The sequence below is a fragment of the Gracilinanus agilis genome, chromosome 4 (genome assembly GCF_016433145.1).
Source record: "Gracilinanus agilis isolate LMUSP501 chromosome 4, AgileGrace, whole genome shotgun sequence".
Classification (NCBI taxonomy): domain Eukaryota; kingdom Metazoa; phylum Chordata; class Mammalia; order Didelphimorphia; family Didelphidae; genus Gracilinanus; species Gracilinanus agilis.
This window is the reverse complement of record NC_058133.1, coordinates 417,100,118-417,117,294: the sequence shown is the minus strand read 5'-3', so window position 1 is coordinate 417,117,294 and position 17,177 is coordinate 417,100,118. Positions and strand designations below refer to the sequence as shown.

The 17,177-nt window shown below is 36.7% G+C and overlaps 1 protein-coding gene across 1 annotated transcript in view; it reads left to right on the top strand.

The window, feature by feature from the left end:
- Positions 1-17,177, top strand: part of IPCEF1 (interaction protein for cytohesin exchange factors 1) — an 86,153-nt gene that overhangs the window by 47,563 nt on the left and 21,413 nt on the right. Inside the window, exon 6 of the mRNA XM_044671735.1 lies at positions 10,167-10,533. Coding sequence (XP_044527670.1) covers positions 10,167-10,533 — 367 coding nt within the window. The remainder of the gene's footprint in view (positions 1-10,166; positions 10,534-17,177) is intronic.

The window sequence follows — 17,177 nt, the reverse complement described above, 5'->3', positions numbered from 1 at the left end:
AGAGCCAGGCCTAGAGACAGGAGGTCCTAGGTTCAAATCCGGCCCCAGACACTTCCCAGCTGTGTGACCCTGGGCAAGTCACTTGACCCCCATTGCCTACCCTTACCAATCTTCCAACTATAAGTCAATACACAGAAGTTAAGGGTTTAAAATTAAAAAAAAAAAAGAAACAAAAAAAAATATAATTGGGAAATACTTAACAAAATAATACACTATAAGATTAGTTATGTTAGTATATGGTTTTCCAAGTTAATGTGTTGCCTTCAAGGTTCTTTATGTGTGTTTTAATGGCTCTATTTCTGTTTGAGTTTGACACCACTGGTCTATAGCCTATTTCTAATCTATGTAATAGAAGCAGTATAAAAATATCACCTAGAAAATGAAATATATGATTAGAAAAAGATATCTGGTGAGAGAGCAAGATAAGGGGGGAAAGGAAGGAGAGGGAAAGAGAGAGAGAAAAAAAGAGGGACGGGGGAGGATGGGGGGGAGAGAAAGAAACAGATTTATGGAAAGCTTGTGTTACATTAGTGCCCACAATATATTTTGAAAAACCTGGAAGAGGGGGCAGCTGGGTAGCTCAGTGGAGTGAGAGTCAGGCCTAGAGACGGGAAGTCCTAGGTTCAAACCTGGCCTCAGCCACTTCCCAGCTGTGTGACCCTGGGCAAGTCACTTGACCCCCATTGCCCACCCTTACCAATCTTCCACCTATGAGACAATACACCGAAGTACAAGGGTTTAAAAAAAAAAAAGAAAGAAGAAGAAGAAAAACCTGGAAGACTCCCAGCATATCGAAAGATTTTCTTTTGCACATATAACGGGATATCATGGATAAGAATCACACAACATAAGAGGTGGGAAGAATATATGGCATTAGATTTAGGATACACACCTATAATCCATGCTATTAGTGAACCTGAGTCTGCTGGGCTAAGTGAGTCGAGAAATTCTGAGCTGCATTAGGGCTAAGACTGCTGGAAAGTTTGCACTGTCTGGTACTAATATGGCGGTCCTTTGGGAACATAGAGCCATAAGGCTACCTATAAAGAGGTATGAACTGGTACAGTTTAGAAAAATGGAACAGGTTAAAGCTTTCATGCTGATCAGTGATCAGTAGGGGGATTGGACCTTGGGTGCCTACTGCACTTCCAGCCAAGGTGAGATAGTAATAAGACAATCTCTTGAAACACACACACACACACACACACACACACACACACACACACACACACACACACACAAATAAGCAAGCTACAAAAGATAGAATTATCCATATCATTGAGATCTAAAATCTACTGGAGTATTACAATACTAATCCAAAAGATTAAAAATATAGAATAAGATTTGGGGTTTGAAATAATCATTTACTATATTAAAATGAATATTTCATGCAGCATTTTCACACACATCTCCTTCATACTCTCAACAAGCCTATATGATAGATATTGCCAAGTGTATAATGACCACTGCGATTTTAGTGATGCAATATTATTAGATGATTTCAGTCACATTACCCTAAGGGATTCCAATCCCAAGACATCCGTGAATTAGCAGTAGCATCTACTTTGTAGAAAGAGCCTCTGTGGAGATTTCTTCTGCAGGCTATGGAGCTTCCAAAGAAATAGTTGGATCAATTAGATAAATGTTCAAACAGTTTTGTTTTGCTTTTTCAAAAGAACACCATCTTCCATCTTCCATATTTCCCAGCCAGATTTTGTTTTCATTTTCTCCTGTTTATGAATAACACACATGGAAGGCACTGAGTTGAAATAATATTAAGTTTTTTGTTTGAACAAATGAAATTTATAAAATGTAATTAGCTCTGAGTCAGAGAGCTAAACTAGTAAGAACTTGGCTCAATCTTTTGTGGGTCAGCTCTAACTTAAGCAAGATACAGAGGCCAAGGTGAGCAGAGAAAGAAAGCAAAAAAGGGATACATTTTCCCAAAGGATTTTTTTCCTGAAAACTTCACATAGTTATTTTCGAGGGGAAACTAGGAATAAAATGCTTAGAGCAAGAAGCTTATATTTTCCCACTGGGTCTCATTCCCACCAGACATTTACAAAAATTCATTTTAACTGGAAATTTTAAAGTAAAATCATCTGTAGTATTAGATATCTTTTTCTTCATTCACTAATGTCTTAAGTGATTTGCATGTGCAATGAAAATAAGAATTCAGGCTCACAATACTCACATATGCTAAAAAGTCAACTGTTTAATCAGTGAGCCAACAAGTAGTTTATCTGCGGCTAAATGACTAATGCCAACAATAAAGGGTTTTATTAAGATTATCCTGACTTTGTGTCTAGTTAGGGCTATCATATTCCATCAAAACTAAAAATGTGATTTGTTCTCCTTGTGAATATGGAGGTTTGTGATAAATAGTAAGACGATCTGGCTTGTAGTCTAGTTTTCTTTTATGAACAATAAGTTATAGTTCATCTTACTCTTGAGTTGATGGGATTTGTTATTTGTTTTTTGTTTTTTTATTTAAACCCTTACCTTCTGTCTTGGAGTCAATACTGAGTCAATATTGACTCCAAGGCAGAAGAGTGGTAAGGGTAGGCAATGGGGGTCAAGTGACTTGCCCCGGGTCACACAGCTGAGAAGTGTCTGAGACCAGACTTGAACCCAGGACCTCCCGTCTCTAGGCCTAGCTCTCAATCCACTGAGCTACCCAGTTGCCCCCTTGTTATTTGTTTTTTGAAAAGTTAAATACTTGGGTCTTTTTTGTTCAGTTGTGTCCATCTTTATGGTTTACCATTCCCTTCTCATTTTGCAAGTGAGTAAACTGAGGCAGACATGGTTAAATGATTTGTCCAGGGAAATACAGCCAGTAAGTGTCTAAGGTTAGATTTGAATTTGGGAAGAGAACTGTCTTCTTGATTCCAGGCTTGGCACTCTATCCACTGTACCACCTAGCCACCTGGTACTAGTACACCTGGGTACTCACTGGATTAAATTAGATGACTCGGTTCTGATTTGATAGCACTGTTTTTTGTGGGCATTCTATCCTGATTTTTGTGTTGTGACCTGCAGTCAATAGCTAAATTATTTTGCAAGAAAAATGCTATTTTACCCTAAAGGAATGCTTATCAAATGGTGCTCCCAGAATCATAAAATATCCCAGTTTTTAAAAATGAGTTTAATATTTGATATTTAGTATTAAAATAATAATTTTAGAAGATATTATAAAAGGTCCTGCGGAAATGTTGATCCTAAAGGGATCAATCACTGAAAAAAATTTAAGAATCATGTCTAATGCTGTGCTGTTGATAGAACACAAATAAATAGTTGAAAAGACCATGGGTAGTAAAATGATACAGTAACCAGATATGTACTTTACATCAGTAGGTAGCCACCAGTGTGAAAACTCTTTCTGTTGATGCAGATTGACAATTTAGAGTCTCTAGTCTTACTAGGTTGGCCCAAAGTACCGAGAAGTTGTGATTTGTCCATGATCAAATCCCATGTTATCTTTTACCACTCAACATATTCTTCTTTAAATTGTACGTATTCATATCCCTTATCTTTTTCATTCTATATTAGGGACTCCTTGTGTTCAGGGATTGTACTTTACTCATTTTTATGTTTTATTTCTTTTCATTTTAACACATTTTACATTTCTATGCCATTGTGGTACAGTGCCTTGAATACAGTTGGTACTCAGTACATTTGTGAATGAAAAAATAAGTTAATGGATGGATGAAATATAATTCACTGGGTTAGAATTATACTTTTAGTAAAAATGTTTACTTTCCTATGTATAATTGTAGCCAAGTTGCTTTTGGCCTCATATGTTAGCTTGAATTTTACGTTATTATTTTAGAATCACATGCAGATACATGAAAATGAACTTGGTTACTCTTTAATGTTTCTGTATGTCGGGTACCTTTTAGCCAAGAGGCTTATCGAATTCAACACAAAGAATTGCCTCACATTCCATGTAGAATGAATAGAAACCATAAAAATAAAGCCCTGGGCCCATATTCCCTGATTATATTTCCATAATGCTAAACTAGTTTGTCACTTGAATAAATTTAGGTTGGAGGAAATGATGAAACTAATTTTAGGGTCTCTAAATCATCTGATTGAACTTGGAATTTATCAGATATGTAATAGGTATAGGCTTTAAAAGTAGGAAAGCAGACTTAGCAGACAGACTAAGGGAAAAAGCCTTGGCTGTCAGCCAGGGACATTCTAAATAGAATGAAGGGAAAAACTGTTTGCCCTTGAGGACTCTGGTCAAAGTGGGAAAGGGAGAGGGTGTGGATGCCTTTACCTGCCCAGTGAGGAGCCCAAGGAGAGTGGAGTTGCCATTGTGAAGGAAGACCTGCCAGGGAAGATCAAGTGAGCAAGAAAATCAAGCTGGGGTGGTGGAAATCCCAGTCTGAGACAAGCTCCTTGATTAGCATCTCCTGGATTTACCATTCTATGGACCCATTTCCTGTGCCATCAAGAGGAGCTGAAGAAGACATGATTTGTGAGAGACCCATTTTCCCTTCTAGTCTGTCTGCTTTCCTACTTTTAAAGCCTATACCTATTACATATCCATTATATTTTTCAGCTGGAAGGTAAGCTTTCCATGCTTAGTCATCTTTTAATCCTTGAACAAAGCATGCTTGTGATAAATATTTATTGAATGGATAAATGAATAATTGTTATGGCATTATGCAGATATAAACACAGTCATCTCTATTTAATTAATTTAATTAATTTAATTAATCAGTAGTAACATTTTTTCAGAGAACCTTTATATGCATTGCCTCATTTGCCCTCTAAAACATTGCTTTTCTTATTGGTTGGTCAAGAATTATGATGTTCATTTTATGAGAAAGGGTACTGAGATCCCAACATATCAAAGGACACAGAAATCTAATTGTAGTCAGCTAACATTTTAAGCACTGACTGTATGCCAGCCTATTATTGCTATGCTGGGGTTACTAAAAAAACCAAGCCAAAGCAAAAGGGCAAAAACCAGCCCATGCTTTCAATGAACTCATGTTCTAGTGGAGAAGACAACATACAAACAATTATGTAAAATCAACATAAATTGGGGATTGTCTCCTAGGGAAGTCACTAAAATGAGGGAAAGCCTTTCTTACATGGGGTAGGACTTCAGCTAATACTTGAAACAAGGCTGGGAAGCTGGAGGAAGAGATGAGAATGGAGAACATTCTAGGAATGGAGAACAATGAAACAACAGCTAGTGAAAATGCTTGGAGGCAAGAGATGAGGTGTCTTCTTCAAGAAACCACATAGAGACTAGTTCCTCTGGATTGCAGAGTATGTGAGATTAAGGAGCCCTCCTGAGGACACATGGGAATTTAGTTGCAGAACTAATACTAGAATCAAGTCCTTCTCATTCCTTTTCTAACATTCTTTTCCTGTTCAGGAAACAAATGAGCATCATTCTGTCCAGTTAGAAGTAGTTATTAACTAGTCTTATTTTCATTGATTTGACCAAAAATCAGTGAAAGAAAATGTGTTGCCTCCTACCCTTTGTCATTTCGTTATGTTTAGTCTCTTCTTACTGTGTTTTTCTTCTTTATGTTGGCTTTGACTAATTTCTCCTACAGTTTGTCTGTTGACTCATGCCTTCCTGATTGCAGGTTCACAGTGCTTCTGTTTGATTAGTTTTCACAAGATCAATTTCATGTTTTCAAAATAGCTCACAGGGAAAGAACTTGCCTTTAGCTGGGGGTTGAACAAAATTTCTTAAATAAACAGAAGTATCATTTACTTGTGAATAAAAAAGAATGTTTTGAAAACAAGAGAATATGAGGAGAAAGAAGTTTTGTCTAATTTGGCTTTAAATAGCATTGGCTAAATAAAAAAATGGCATGCTTTCTAAAACATATTTTTTTAATTTTGCTAATGTTTTCATGAGGAAAAAATAGGATTACTTTAGATTTAATTGTCCATACATGACCCTAAGTCTATACTTAAAATTTGTTTCGGTTTCTTGAGCATCTGGAAGAAATTATAGGGGACTGATTTGGAATGATGTGAGAATTAAAATTCCTGAGACACAGGGGTTAGAAGTGGGAATTGCCACAAACACTCAGACCATATTAAGTTGCAAAGCCTCTTGTGGGCAGGGGACATTCACATATCTTCTGTGGTTTGTAATGTAGATGAGCTAAGAGAAAGAAGAAATCATCTTGGGCAACTCAGTTTCCCACTCTGTAAAAAAATGAGGATTGGATATAATGTTTTTCAAGACAATATGAGAATCATACCTGTGCAAGTCCAAGATTGATTTGTCTATTTCTCTTGTCAATGGAGAAGGTTATAATAATTCAGTAAGTGAGTGGGCATCCAAAAGGTGCCTCATTGACCTTTGATAAAGGTATTTTATAAGGAATCCAGATGTCTAGTCTCTTCTCTGCTGAGTCATAGATTCTCTTATAACTTATAAATTTTGCACTGAAGTGTTTATGATACTTAGAATGAATAAATCATAGTGAATTCCTGCTGGAGAAAGGGCATTTAGCTAAAAGCTGTCTGGGCACCTGGTAGCTATAAAGCTTCAAGCCCCAGTTTAATTTGTATTTTGTAAATGTTTCTCTGATGCTCTTTCAAAAGATCTACATGGAATAGACACTTATTCTTGGCAAAGTTGGTCTCTTGTTTTCCTTCTATTACTTTCTTTCTCTCTGACTCTGTTACCTCCTCTTTCCTTTCCTTTCTTCTTTTCCTCCTTCTTTTCCTTCCTTCCTTCCTTTCTTTCCTCCTTCCTTCGTTCCTTCATTGCTTTCTTCTTTCCCTACCTACCTACCTTCCTTCCTTCCTTCCTTCCTTCCTTCCTTCCTTCCTTCCTTCTACCATCAGAGTAAGGACAGCTCCTCCTTAGAATCAGAAAGCATTTGGTGATAGAAAGAAATCCAGTGAGCATTGAGTAAAACTCTCTCATTTTTGAGAAAGTTAAGTTGGGACATAGCATTGGCATAGTGGATTCAAAGGTGGATTTGGAATTAGAAAGACTCACATTTGAATCCTATCACATATACTTCCTAGCTATGTAGCCCTAGGCAATTTATCCTCTGAACCTCTGTTTCTTCTTCTGTTAAATAGAGATAACACCTGCCTCACATAAATACTGTGAGAATCAAATCAGTTAATAATATAAAGCACTTATGAGATAATAATGTAAAGTACTTTATAAAACNCTTCTCCTTCCTTCCTTCCTTCCTTCCTTCCTTCCTTCCTTCCTTCCTTCCTTCCTTCCTTCCTTCCTTCCTTCCTTCCTTCCTCTTCTTTGTAACATGTGCAAATGATCTCACAAGTCTTGAACTAAATTGAATGCTAACCTTTAATATCATGTCCGTGTACTATCAATAATTGAAGTTTATACTTAGCAAATACCTTGAAGTTTGCAAATTAGTTTATAAGCATCTAGTTTAATCCTTACTGCAGTCCTTGAATCGGGTAATGCAAATACTATTTCTATTTTCCAGGTGAAGAAAGTAATTTCCAAAGAGATTAAGTCCTCTGTAAAATGTCACCAACAGGAAAGTACTTATAGCATAATAGATACTGAGCCAGAAGGAAACTTGGAGATCATCTAGTTCAGTCCCTTGGAAATTGAGGCTCAAGAGAAGTTAAATAATTTTCCAAGGTCACACAGGTAGAAGTGGGTAGAACCAGAATTTGAACCCACATATTCCATTTCCTAATCCAGTACCTTTTCATTTCTACCCCTCTTTCATAAATACTGTATAGTGAAATTATAGACATGTAACCCAAATTCTCTGTTTTTTTTCTTTTCTTTTGTTTTGTTTTGTTTTTAAAGCAGGATTTCCTGATTCTGACTGTGCTAGGACAGCCAGGTAGAATTTTGGTTAGAGCATTGCAGTGGGAGTCAGGAAGGCTTGAACTCAAATGTAAATTCAGATACTTGGGGAAGAGGTGACCCTGATTGGCCTAGTCATTCAACCTCATCTATAAAATGAAGATAATAATAATAGCATCTATCCCACAGGGTTGCTGTGAAAATCAAATGCGATTACCATTCTAAAGCTCTCTGCAAACTTTATATAAAAGCTAGCTATTATTAATGTACTTTTGAGGAGTGTTGTCGAAAATACTTGTAAACCTGGAACCATAGCAAGCTTTGCTTTCACCACATGAGAAAAGTAGCAGCAGGAGCCACAGGAAAAGCTTTTTCCTGATCTCTATTTAGAATAGGAAGTAGAACGCGTAGCCGCAGCACGCTACTGAAATAACTTGCAGCAGGACCACATGCCACTGGATTGAGCTAGAATGAAGTTTAGTTTCATATTTGCTGATATTTATCTTTCTTGATCCTGCCAGTGATAAACTATTCTTGGAGTATTATTTGAACATTCCACTTGGCATGAATTAACTCCTGCATATCCTTATGGAATCCTTTAATTAATTGCTTATCTTTGTCACTAAGGGATTCTAAACCAACTGATAACACTTCCCCCTCTGTCTCACTAAGGTACTCAGAGAATGAAGTTTTCTTATCTACACAAACTTATTTTTTTGAGGAAGATGAGACAATTTAGGATCCTAACTAAATGCTTCCATTATTTGTCATTTTTCAACTCCTTGAAAAAAGGTTCTAGATCAGGTTTTCATGACCATTTTTGTGTCTTGGACTTTTCTGGAAGACTTATGAACCCCTAGAAGCCTTTCTTAAGAATGAGGTTGTTAAATGTGTAAAAGAAAATACGTAGGATTACAAAAGAAACCAATCACATTGAAATATGATTTCCAATTGGAGGCAGCTAAGTAGTATAGATTGCTGGGTCTATCATCAGGAAGAATTGAGTTCAGATCTAGACTCAGATACTTACTAACTATGTCTCCTTGGGCACATCATTTAAACTTTAACTATTTTAAATTTAACTAATTTAAACTGTTTGTCTCAGTTTACTCATCTGAAAAATAGGGATAATAGTTTTCACCACAGGGGTTTTGGGGAGGAATATATAATACAATGTTTCTAAAGTGCTTAGCATAGTGCTTGGCAAGTAGTAGCTGCTATGTAAATGTTAGCTATTATAAAATGACATATTCTATAAGATAATAAAATATATTATTATATAATTAGAACAATATAGTATAGTTGGTGCTACTATTATCTCCATTTTATATATGTATATATACAGATAAAGAAACTGAGGCAGACCAGAGGTTAAGTGACTCATTCATTTGACTTTTGGAATACAAGGAGAAATGCCCATTATAAGGTTATATTGGAAAAATAATCTAAACTGCATGCTGTGAAATTATACTGTCCATCCTTGGCACCAAAGCAGACATATTGAACCCTCCAAAAAACATTTCTTTGTACAGATGGGGGACCATCTATGTGGAAAACTGAACATACCATCGGGCTTTTTTGATATTTTGGTCAACTCTACTGGCTTTTCCTTTGTATCTTTTCCCCTTCATTCTTTTAAGGGGTGGCATTTTGAGAGAGATTGGGATATAGTGACAGTAGGCAATCTTGGTGGTATAAAAAAGAGCAATAAAACTTTTTACTTTTACAAAGTTTTTGGAAGCAGCTAGGTAGCTCAACAAATTAAAAAAAAAAAGCCAGGCCTGAAAACAAGAAGATCTGGGTTCAAATGTGACCTAAGATACTTCCTAGCTGTGTGACCCTGGACATGTCTAACCTTTACTGCTCTTCTGCCTTGGAACTGATATTTACTCTGGATTCTAAGGCAGAAAGTAAGTATTTAAAAGAAAAAAAGAAAACTCTAGGGAAACTCAAGCAAAAATAAATTTTAACTGAAGTAGCAAAAATATTTCTGCTTTTCAAAAGTGAGGTAATTTTCTCTTTAAAGAGAACTTTAAAAACAAACAGACTAAATGTTCTATTAAAGAGTATAGACAATTAATTATGGTCAAAGAGATTTAGGGGAGAGCTACATGGCTCAGTAGATAGGAAGCCAGGACTGGAGAGAGGAGGATCTGAGTTCAAATATGGCCCAAGTTATTTCCTAGCTGTGTGACCCTGGGCAAGTCACTTAACCCCAATTGTTTACCCCTTACCACTTTTATGCCTTGGGACTGATAATTAGTTATTGATTCTAAATCAGGAGAAGAGGTTTAAAAATTTTTTAAAAACCCCATATGTTTAGTTTTTTTTAGGCTGATGGGCTAATTTTTTTTTAACTTTTGAATAACAGGGTCCACAGGAAGCATCTTCATCTTCACTTGTATTGAGTGAACCATCCTGCTCTTTTTCTTCCCTGGAGAGTTCAGTCAAGTCACCCAGCAGTTCTTCTTCTTCCACATCTAAAACAAGCTACCCAGAAAGGCAGTCTTGGCTCGACATTGTTAACAATTCCTCTACTTCTATAGATGTGGGACAATCCATAATGGTTCAGATCCACTCACCTGCCCTCCAAGCAGAGGCCTCAGAAAATGGACTTGTCAAATCTGACAGTGGGTTTCTGAACTCTTTGTCTAGTGAGGAGACGTCCTCACTCAACAGCAGTTTAGATCATCTCTCTGTTCCTGACGACACGATAGGACTCAAGACACCAGATAGAGGTAATTAAATTGAAAAATTGTCTCATTTATGCACACACACATTTTCTTTTTAAAAAGCAAAAAACCCCAATATTTCTTTGTAGAAGAATAGCCCAGTGCCAGACATGATAGTAAGTGCTTAGTACATATTTGTGGACCTGATAGTTTTAATTATAATGATATAGAAATGTGAATTTAGAACTTTCTAAACTCTGATTATTATGACTGAATAACAAGCTTGTCGAGTTGCTTCAAACCCATGTTAACTTTTTTAATCCGGTGTATACTTGATGAAGTTAAGACTTGTATAATGCATAACCGAGTATTTTTTAAGATCCTAGATGAACAAAGCTTGTTGATGAATTATTTTAATTTGATAAATGCTTTTTAAATACATGAGTTGTAATTTAAGGGAATGATTCTGATGTCTACAAGCCACACAGGTAAGCAGATTTGTCATGCTGTGTATATTCTGCCATTTGTGGCTGGCTAGTTCCAGATTGCTGTGGTTTTTTTTTTAATTTCTTCGTTTCTTTCCTTCCCCCCCCCCTTCTTTCCTCCCTCCTTTCTTTGCTTCCTTATCTTCATGATATAAAGTTGTAGAATCAGAAGATATAGAACTGAAAATATAATTACCTAGTCCGGCTGCCTCATTTTACAGAAAAGGAAACAGAGCTCCAGAAAGAAGTAGCTAGTCCAGGATCAACTAAGTAAGTTGAGTGTCCCCTAGACCATTTAGTTCCACTTTGTTCTGAGGTTACACACACTAGATGTGTTTTAGAAAGTCATTTCACAAATATATTCTCTGTTACATAGGAAAATGACAGTTGTTAGCTGTAAAGCAATCATTCAACACACTTTTATTAAGCACCTGTTGTCTGGTAGGCATCGGACTGGGCACTGAAAGAAAAAATGAAACACTTTTTTTCCCCTACCAAATTCATTGACACTGTTGCATGTGCAGCACCTAAGGTCTAAGCTAATGATGAATCAGTAAATGCATCCTCATATTACTTATTATATCTTTGTGAATGAGTTTATTTTCCATATACATATATTAGTGCTATTTGCTCTTTCACTCTAGTTAGTCGTCTTCATGTTTGAAGCAGGAATAACTTCACTTTTAAAACTTGCTGATGTTTCTGTTTTATCCAAAAAAATCAAATCTCAATGACTTAAGATACAGATACGTTGAATTTGGATTTCTATGACCTTTGATAGGGCTCCTTTGAATGAAAAGGCTCTGCCCAAATTACTGTAATGTCAACGTGCTATACAGAGCTTCCAGTTTCTATTAATCTCTTTCTCCAAACTGAGAAATTGAGGAGATGAGAAAATGCCTAATTGTCTCTTGGCCTAAAGGATGGTGTTCTCTAGCAATATGAAAGACCATAGATTACAGGGCCATTAATCTAGAGTGCAAAGGGGTTTTAGAGGTTAGTCTTAAATCTCTCAATTTACAGATAAATAAACTGAGGTGCAGTAAGAAAAAGTGATAAGGAATTGTCACACAGGTGAATTAAATAGTTGATTGAAAATTTAGCCTCAGGATCTTTTTCACAGGTGAACTTTTAACATTCCTTATCATCATAGTCATTAATGGTTACAAAATTATGAAATTGCAGTGTGTCAAATAAATTTGAGTCTAGTTTATCTGGTAGAGCAGCTAGGTTGGCACAATGTTATGGCAGGAGGCTGTGTTATATTCTGCCAAGAAAACCTTTAAGCATCTCATAGTGACAACCAAAAAGTATTTAATAAATGCCCACTTCCAACTTGATGGTGCAGTGGAGAGAGTGTAGGGCTTGAAGTCAGGAAAATTCATCTTCTTGTGTTCAAATGAGGACTCAGACATTTCCTAGTTGTGTGACCCTGGGCAAGTCATTTAACCTTGTTTGCTTCAGTTCCTTATCTGTAAAATGAGCTGGAGAAAAAGCAGACTACTTCAGTATCTTTGGCCAAGAAAACCTCAAATGGGGTCATGAAGAGTAAGACACCATTGTAAAACAGTAACAAAGTTTACCTTACTTTCTGGAAAAGAAAAATTAATCATTTCCCCACCCTTGGAGAAATAATATTGGCTTTCCAAAGTCCCAAACAATCCACAAGGTCACAGTCCTTTACTGAAGAGAAATGTGATAAATGCGTCAACCTATCTTTCGCATTGTTTTTCACAAGATAGCCCTTTGTGGCCCTAGGAAGGGCTTTTGGGGACAGCTGCTCTTAAGTGCTGCACAACAGAAAGGTCACGGGAAGGCTCCTGCTGTTCTTACATCCAGATCACTTCAGGAGGGTTCACAGGACAAGGTTGGGCTATGTATCAGGAGTCTTTTTCATCAAGATATTTTAATGAAAGGAGGAAAAGGAAATCCTGGAATATGGGGGGCTTTGAAGAACAGTGTTGTCTGTAATCTCCATGCACTTGTTTAAACTGCTTGGAGAAAAGCATTCCTGTGGAGAAAAATAAGAGAGAAAACAAAAGTGTTTCTCCCCTTGTTGTGTTGCCACAATTACCATATGTTGTAGATTTTTCTTTTTCTTCTTTTTTTTTTCTGTTGCTGATGATCCCCTGCTGTCTATAGGTTTTTGTCAAAATCTCAAAATAGCTAAACCAAGTGAAGTGATCACTATGGAAACTGTAACCCAATCATTTGGTCACGTGCACTTACTATTGAGGAATCAAATTACATACTTTGTGTCTCCCAGTCTTTTTAGAGTTGTGTCTGCATTTCTTGTGGAAGAGGGAAAGGGTAGGTCAGGCCAGAGGGAAGCATTTCATTTCTATCATTTTTGAGAACCTTGTTATTATACTGCCATCTAGAAGAGTTCAGAAATGTCTAAGAAATTTTCATGTTTAGTTTTCAAGACAATTACTGAGATACCCATGTGTTCCTTATCAGAACTTTGGTTCCAGATGGTGGAACCAAAAGAATGGTGTCCAGAGCTCAATGCTGTTAACTTTCTCTCTTAAGTTTGGTTAGAGAATGACATATTTAGCCTAGGATAGACATGAACAAAATAACAAAATTTCCCAAATTTCCTTTAGTTCTACTGTACGGATGATTTTACAAAGTGCCAATCAGTAGATATTCCCTTTTTTATGGGAAAAATTTTCTTCTGACAGCTTTCATTTTTATATCATCTTTATTTTCAAGAACATTTCTCTTCTACCATCCCTTGGATCTAAGAATAAAAAATAAAAGGAAGGAAAAAAATCAGCAAGAGTCCAGTCTAGTTGGGAATCAAATATATATGTACATAAATGAATTTAGAACTTTAAAATTAGCATAAAGCATAACAAAATGTTGTTATATTTTTTCAGGGAGTCCGGACATGTGATTTCATTGGTTTAGAGTAGTGATTCCCAAAGTGGGTGCCACTGCCCCCTGGTGGGTGCTGCAGCGATCCAGGGGATGGTGATGGCCACAGGTGCATTTATATTTCCTATTAATTGCTGTTAAAATTAAAAAAATTAATTTCCAGGGGCCTAAGTAATATTTTTTTTCTGGAAAGGGGGCGGTAGGCCAAAAAAGTTTGGGAACCATTGGTTTAGAAAATATTCAGGGAGGAAAACTTCTTGTGATACCATTTGGCATTTTCTTGGCAAAGATACAGGAGTGGTTTACCATTTCCTTCTCTAGCTTATTTTATAGGAAACTGAGGCAAACAGGATTAAATAACTTGCCTATGGCCTCATAGCTAGTAAGAGTCTGAGGCTGGATTTGAACTCGGGGAAAATGAGTATTCTGATTCCAGGCCCAGCACTCTATCCACTGGGCCTAGCTACCCTATTCCATGACTAAGACACTTCGTCTCATGGCTTCAGTCTTTCTCTTTGGCTACCCGCCATGACTGGAATACCCTCCCTCTTCTACTCTGACTACTGACCTTTCCCTGGTTTCGTTTTAGGTTCCAACTAAAATCTCATCTCCCATAGGAAGCCTTTTCTAACCCCTCTTAATTTTAGAGCATTCCCTCTGTTAATTACTTCTTACTTAGCCTGTATAAACCATACTTTATAAATATTTATTTGTAGGTCTCCCCCATCAGGTTGCAAATTCCTTGAAGGCAGAAATTGTCTTTTGTCTCTTTTTGTATTCCCAGTGCTTAGCACAATGCCTGGCACAAAGTGGACATTTAATGAATGTTTATTGAATGAATGAATGAAAGTGGTTACTCAGGCTACTTTTGGTCCCTTTTGAGAATGAATCAGCTACCTCCCAAGGTATTCTGTTCTACTTTGAGATAACATTTTAAAGATTTTTCCTTATATTAATTGGGAGTGTGGCTCAGCAATTTCATCATTGCTTATAGTTTTCCTCTTGGAGTCAGGTAGATCAAGTCTAGTTCATCTTTTACCTTATAAGCCATCAGAGACTTCATTAACTATAGTCTTACCTGTGCTCTAAATTTTCTCTTCTCTATTTTGAGCATGAGATAGGTGGCACAGTGGATAGAATGCTAGACCTGAAGTCAGGAAAACTCATCTTCCTGAGTTCAAATCTCACATCAGATACTTCTTAGCTTGTGACCCTGGACAAGTCACTTAACCCTATTTGCTTCACTTTCCTCATCTGGAAAATGAACTGGAGAAGGAAATTGCAAATCATTTCAATGCCTTTAACAATAAAAACACCAAATGGGATCATGAAGTTGGACACAACTGAAAAACACGCTAATGATAGCATACTAAATGTACTCAGTTCCTGCAACTGATACCCAGGTACCATGATTTCAAAGTCTTCAAGTATACAGCTTATCCTCTTTATTATCTCCAACTTATTAGCATCAGCTTTTTTTTTGGCTGTGATATCAAATTATTCACTTGTATATAAAATTTGCAGTCTAAATCCTCCAAAACAGAAGCTGAAAGTGAGGGCATTCCAGACATCACATCTAGCAATTCTTTCAGCTTCGTTGCGCTATAATTTAACTTGTACTTGAACTTGATCTTATCACAACTCATATTATCTGCCTATTTAAAGCAAGACTTTTCTGTTCACTCCAGTCAAGAAGAGAAAATAAAAACAAAACAACTTCCTAATTCTACCTTGTCTCTATTATCTATTCTCACCATCCTATGTATCCTGACTGATGGTCCTATCACTTCTTAGATTCTCCTTTTTCCCCCAATATAAAAAACAGTAAAACAAAAAAAGTTTTTCTCTACATTTTCCATAAAGGATCCAACCAACATGAAAAAAGTCTTTCACTGGATCTTTTAATTGTTTTTTTTTTGTACCAAATGAAGAAAGTAAATAAACAGGGTTGGGTTAGATGGGTATGAATGCTGTTAAATGGGTTAACTCCAGGGTATCTAGCTGGGTTAACACAATGGGTCCTTATTGTTGGTGAAGTGTCACATCACCAGATTTGGGAAAGGAACTTATCTAGGAGAGTCTGAGATATATAACAAAAGGTTTTTTAACAACTGGGTCAGGAAGGGAAGGGAGTGGGTAATCTATCTTAAAATACTTGGGTCCCCTCCCCAAAGTCCAAAAGGGTAACTCTACACTATCAGACTATATCTAACCTATCCAGAGTTCCTCTTGAGATATAATAATTAAGGAAAACTGGGAAGGTGAACAGGTCCAGCTGAGTAAGGTAGGGTATCATGTGTATGTCCACAAAGCTGTGTCCACAGAAGTCCAGATGATACTGCTACTATAATCCAAGCTAGGAGAGGGAGTAAAATTTTGACATCAGAGTCCACCCCTGAATGCCTCACCTAAACTCAACCAAACTCCCACCAATGGTGTCTTGATAGATGATGGGTTTCAGTCAAAGCAGGATCCACAGAGAGGAAATGCAGCTCTCTCCATCCAAAGGGAATTTCAAAGAGCAACTGACTTTCCTTGCCACCTACCTGCTCAAAGTTCTGGAACCATTTTTCCCTCTCTGTCAATCACCTTCATCTGCTAATTCCCTATAACACAGTTCTAGGATGTACACTCATAATCTCTTATTGCCATTAATTGGGATCATAGGATTTAGAACTAAACTGCTTCCCTTTTAGGACATAAAAGTCTATGGTGAAATATCCCTTATAATTTCTCTTATGTACATCACTTTTGGTATAATGTTCTAGCCCAGAGATGTCAAGCATGTTGCTGTCTGCCACATTCTTAGCATAAGCTGAAACAGATTTAAATGTAACTGGGACCTATTTCATAAAAAATACAAGAGAACATAGATAGTGTTAATATGTGGTTTTCTAAGTCAATATGGAGCCCACATGGATCCTAATGTATGGCTTAGTGGTCCCCATTTCAATTTGATTGCTACTGCTAGTGTTTCTAGTACCATGTTAAATAATAGAGGTGATAATGGGCATCCTTGTTTCACTCCTGATCTTATTGGGAAACTTCTAATTTATCCCTGTTACAGATGATGCTTGCTGATGGCTTTAGATATATACTGTTTATTATTTTTAGGAAAGGCTCTTCTATTCCTATGCTTCCTAGTGTTTTCAATAGGAATTAGTGTTGCATTTTGTCAAAGGCTTTTTTGCATCTATTGAGATAAACATGTGATTTTTGTTGGTTTGCTTGTTGATATGGTCAATTTTGTGAATGGTTTTCCTAATATTGAACCATCCTTGCATGCCTGAAATAAATCCCACCTGATCATAGTGAATAACCCTTGTGATCACTTGCTGGAGTCTT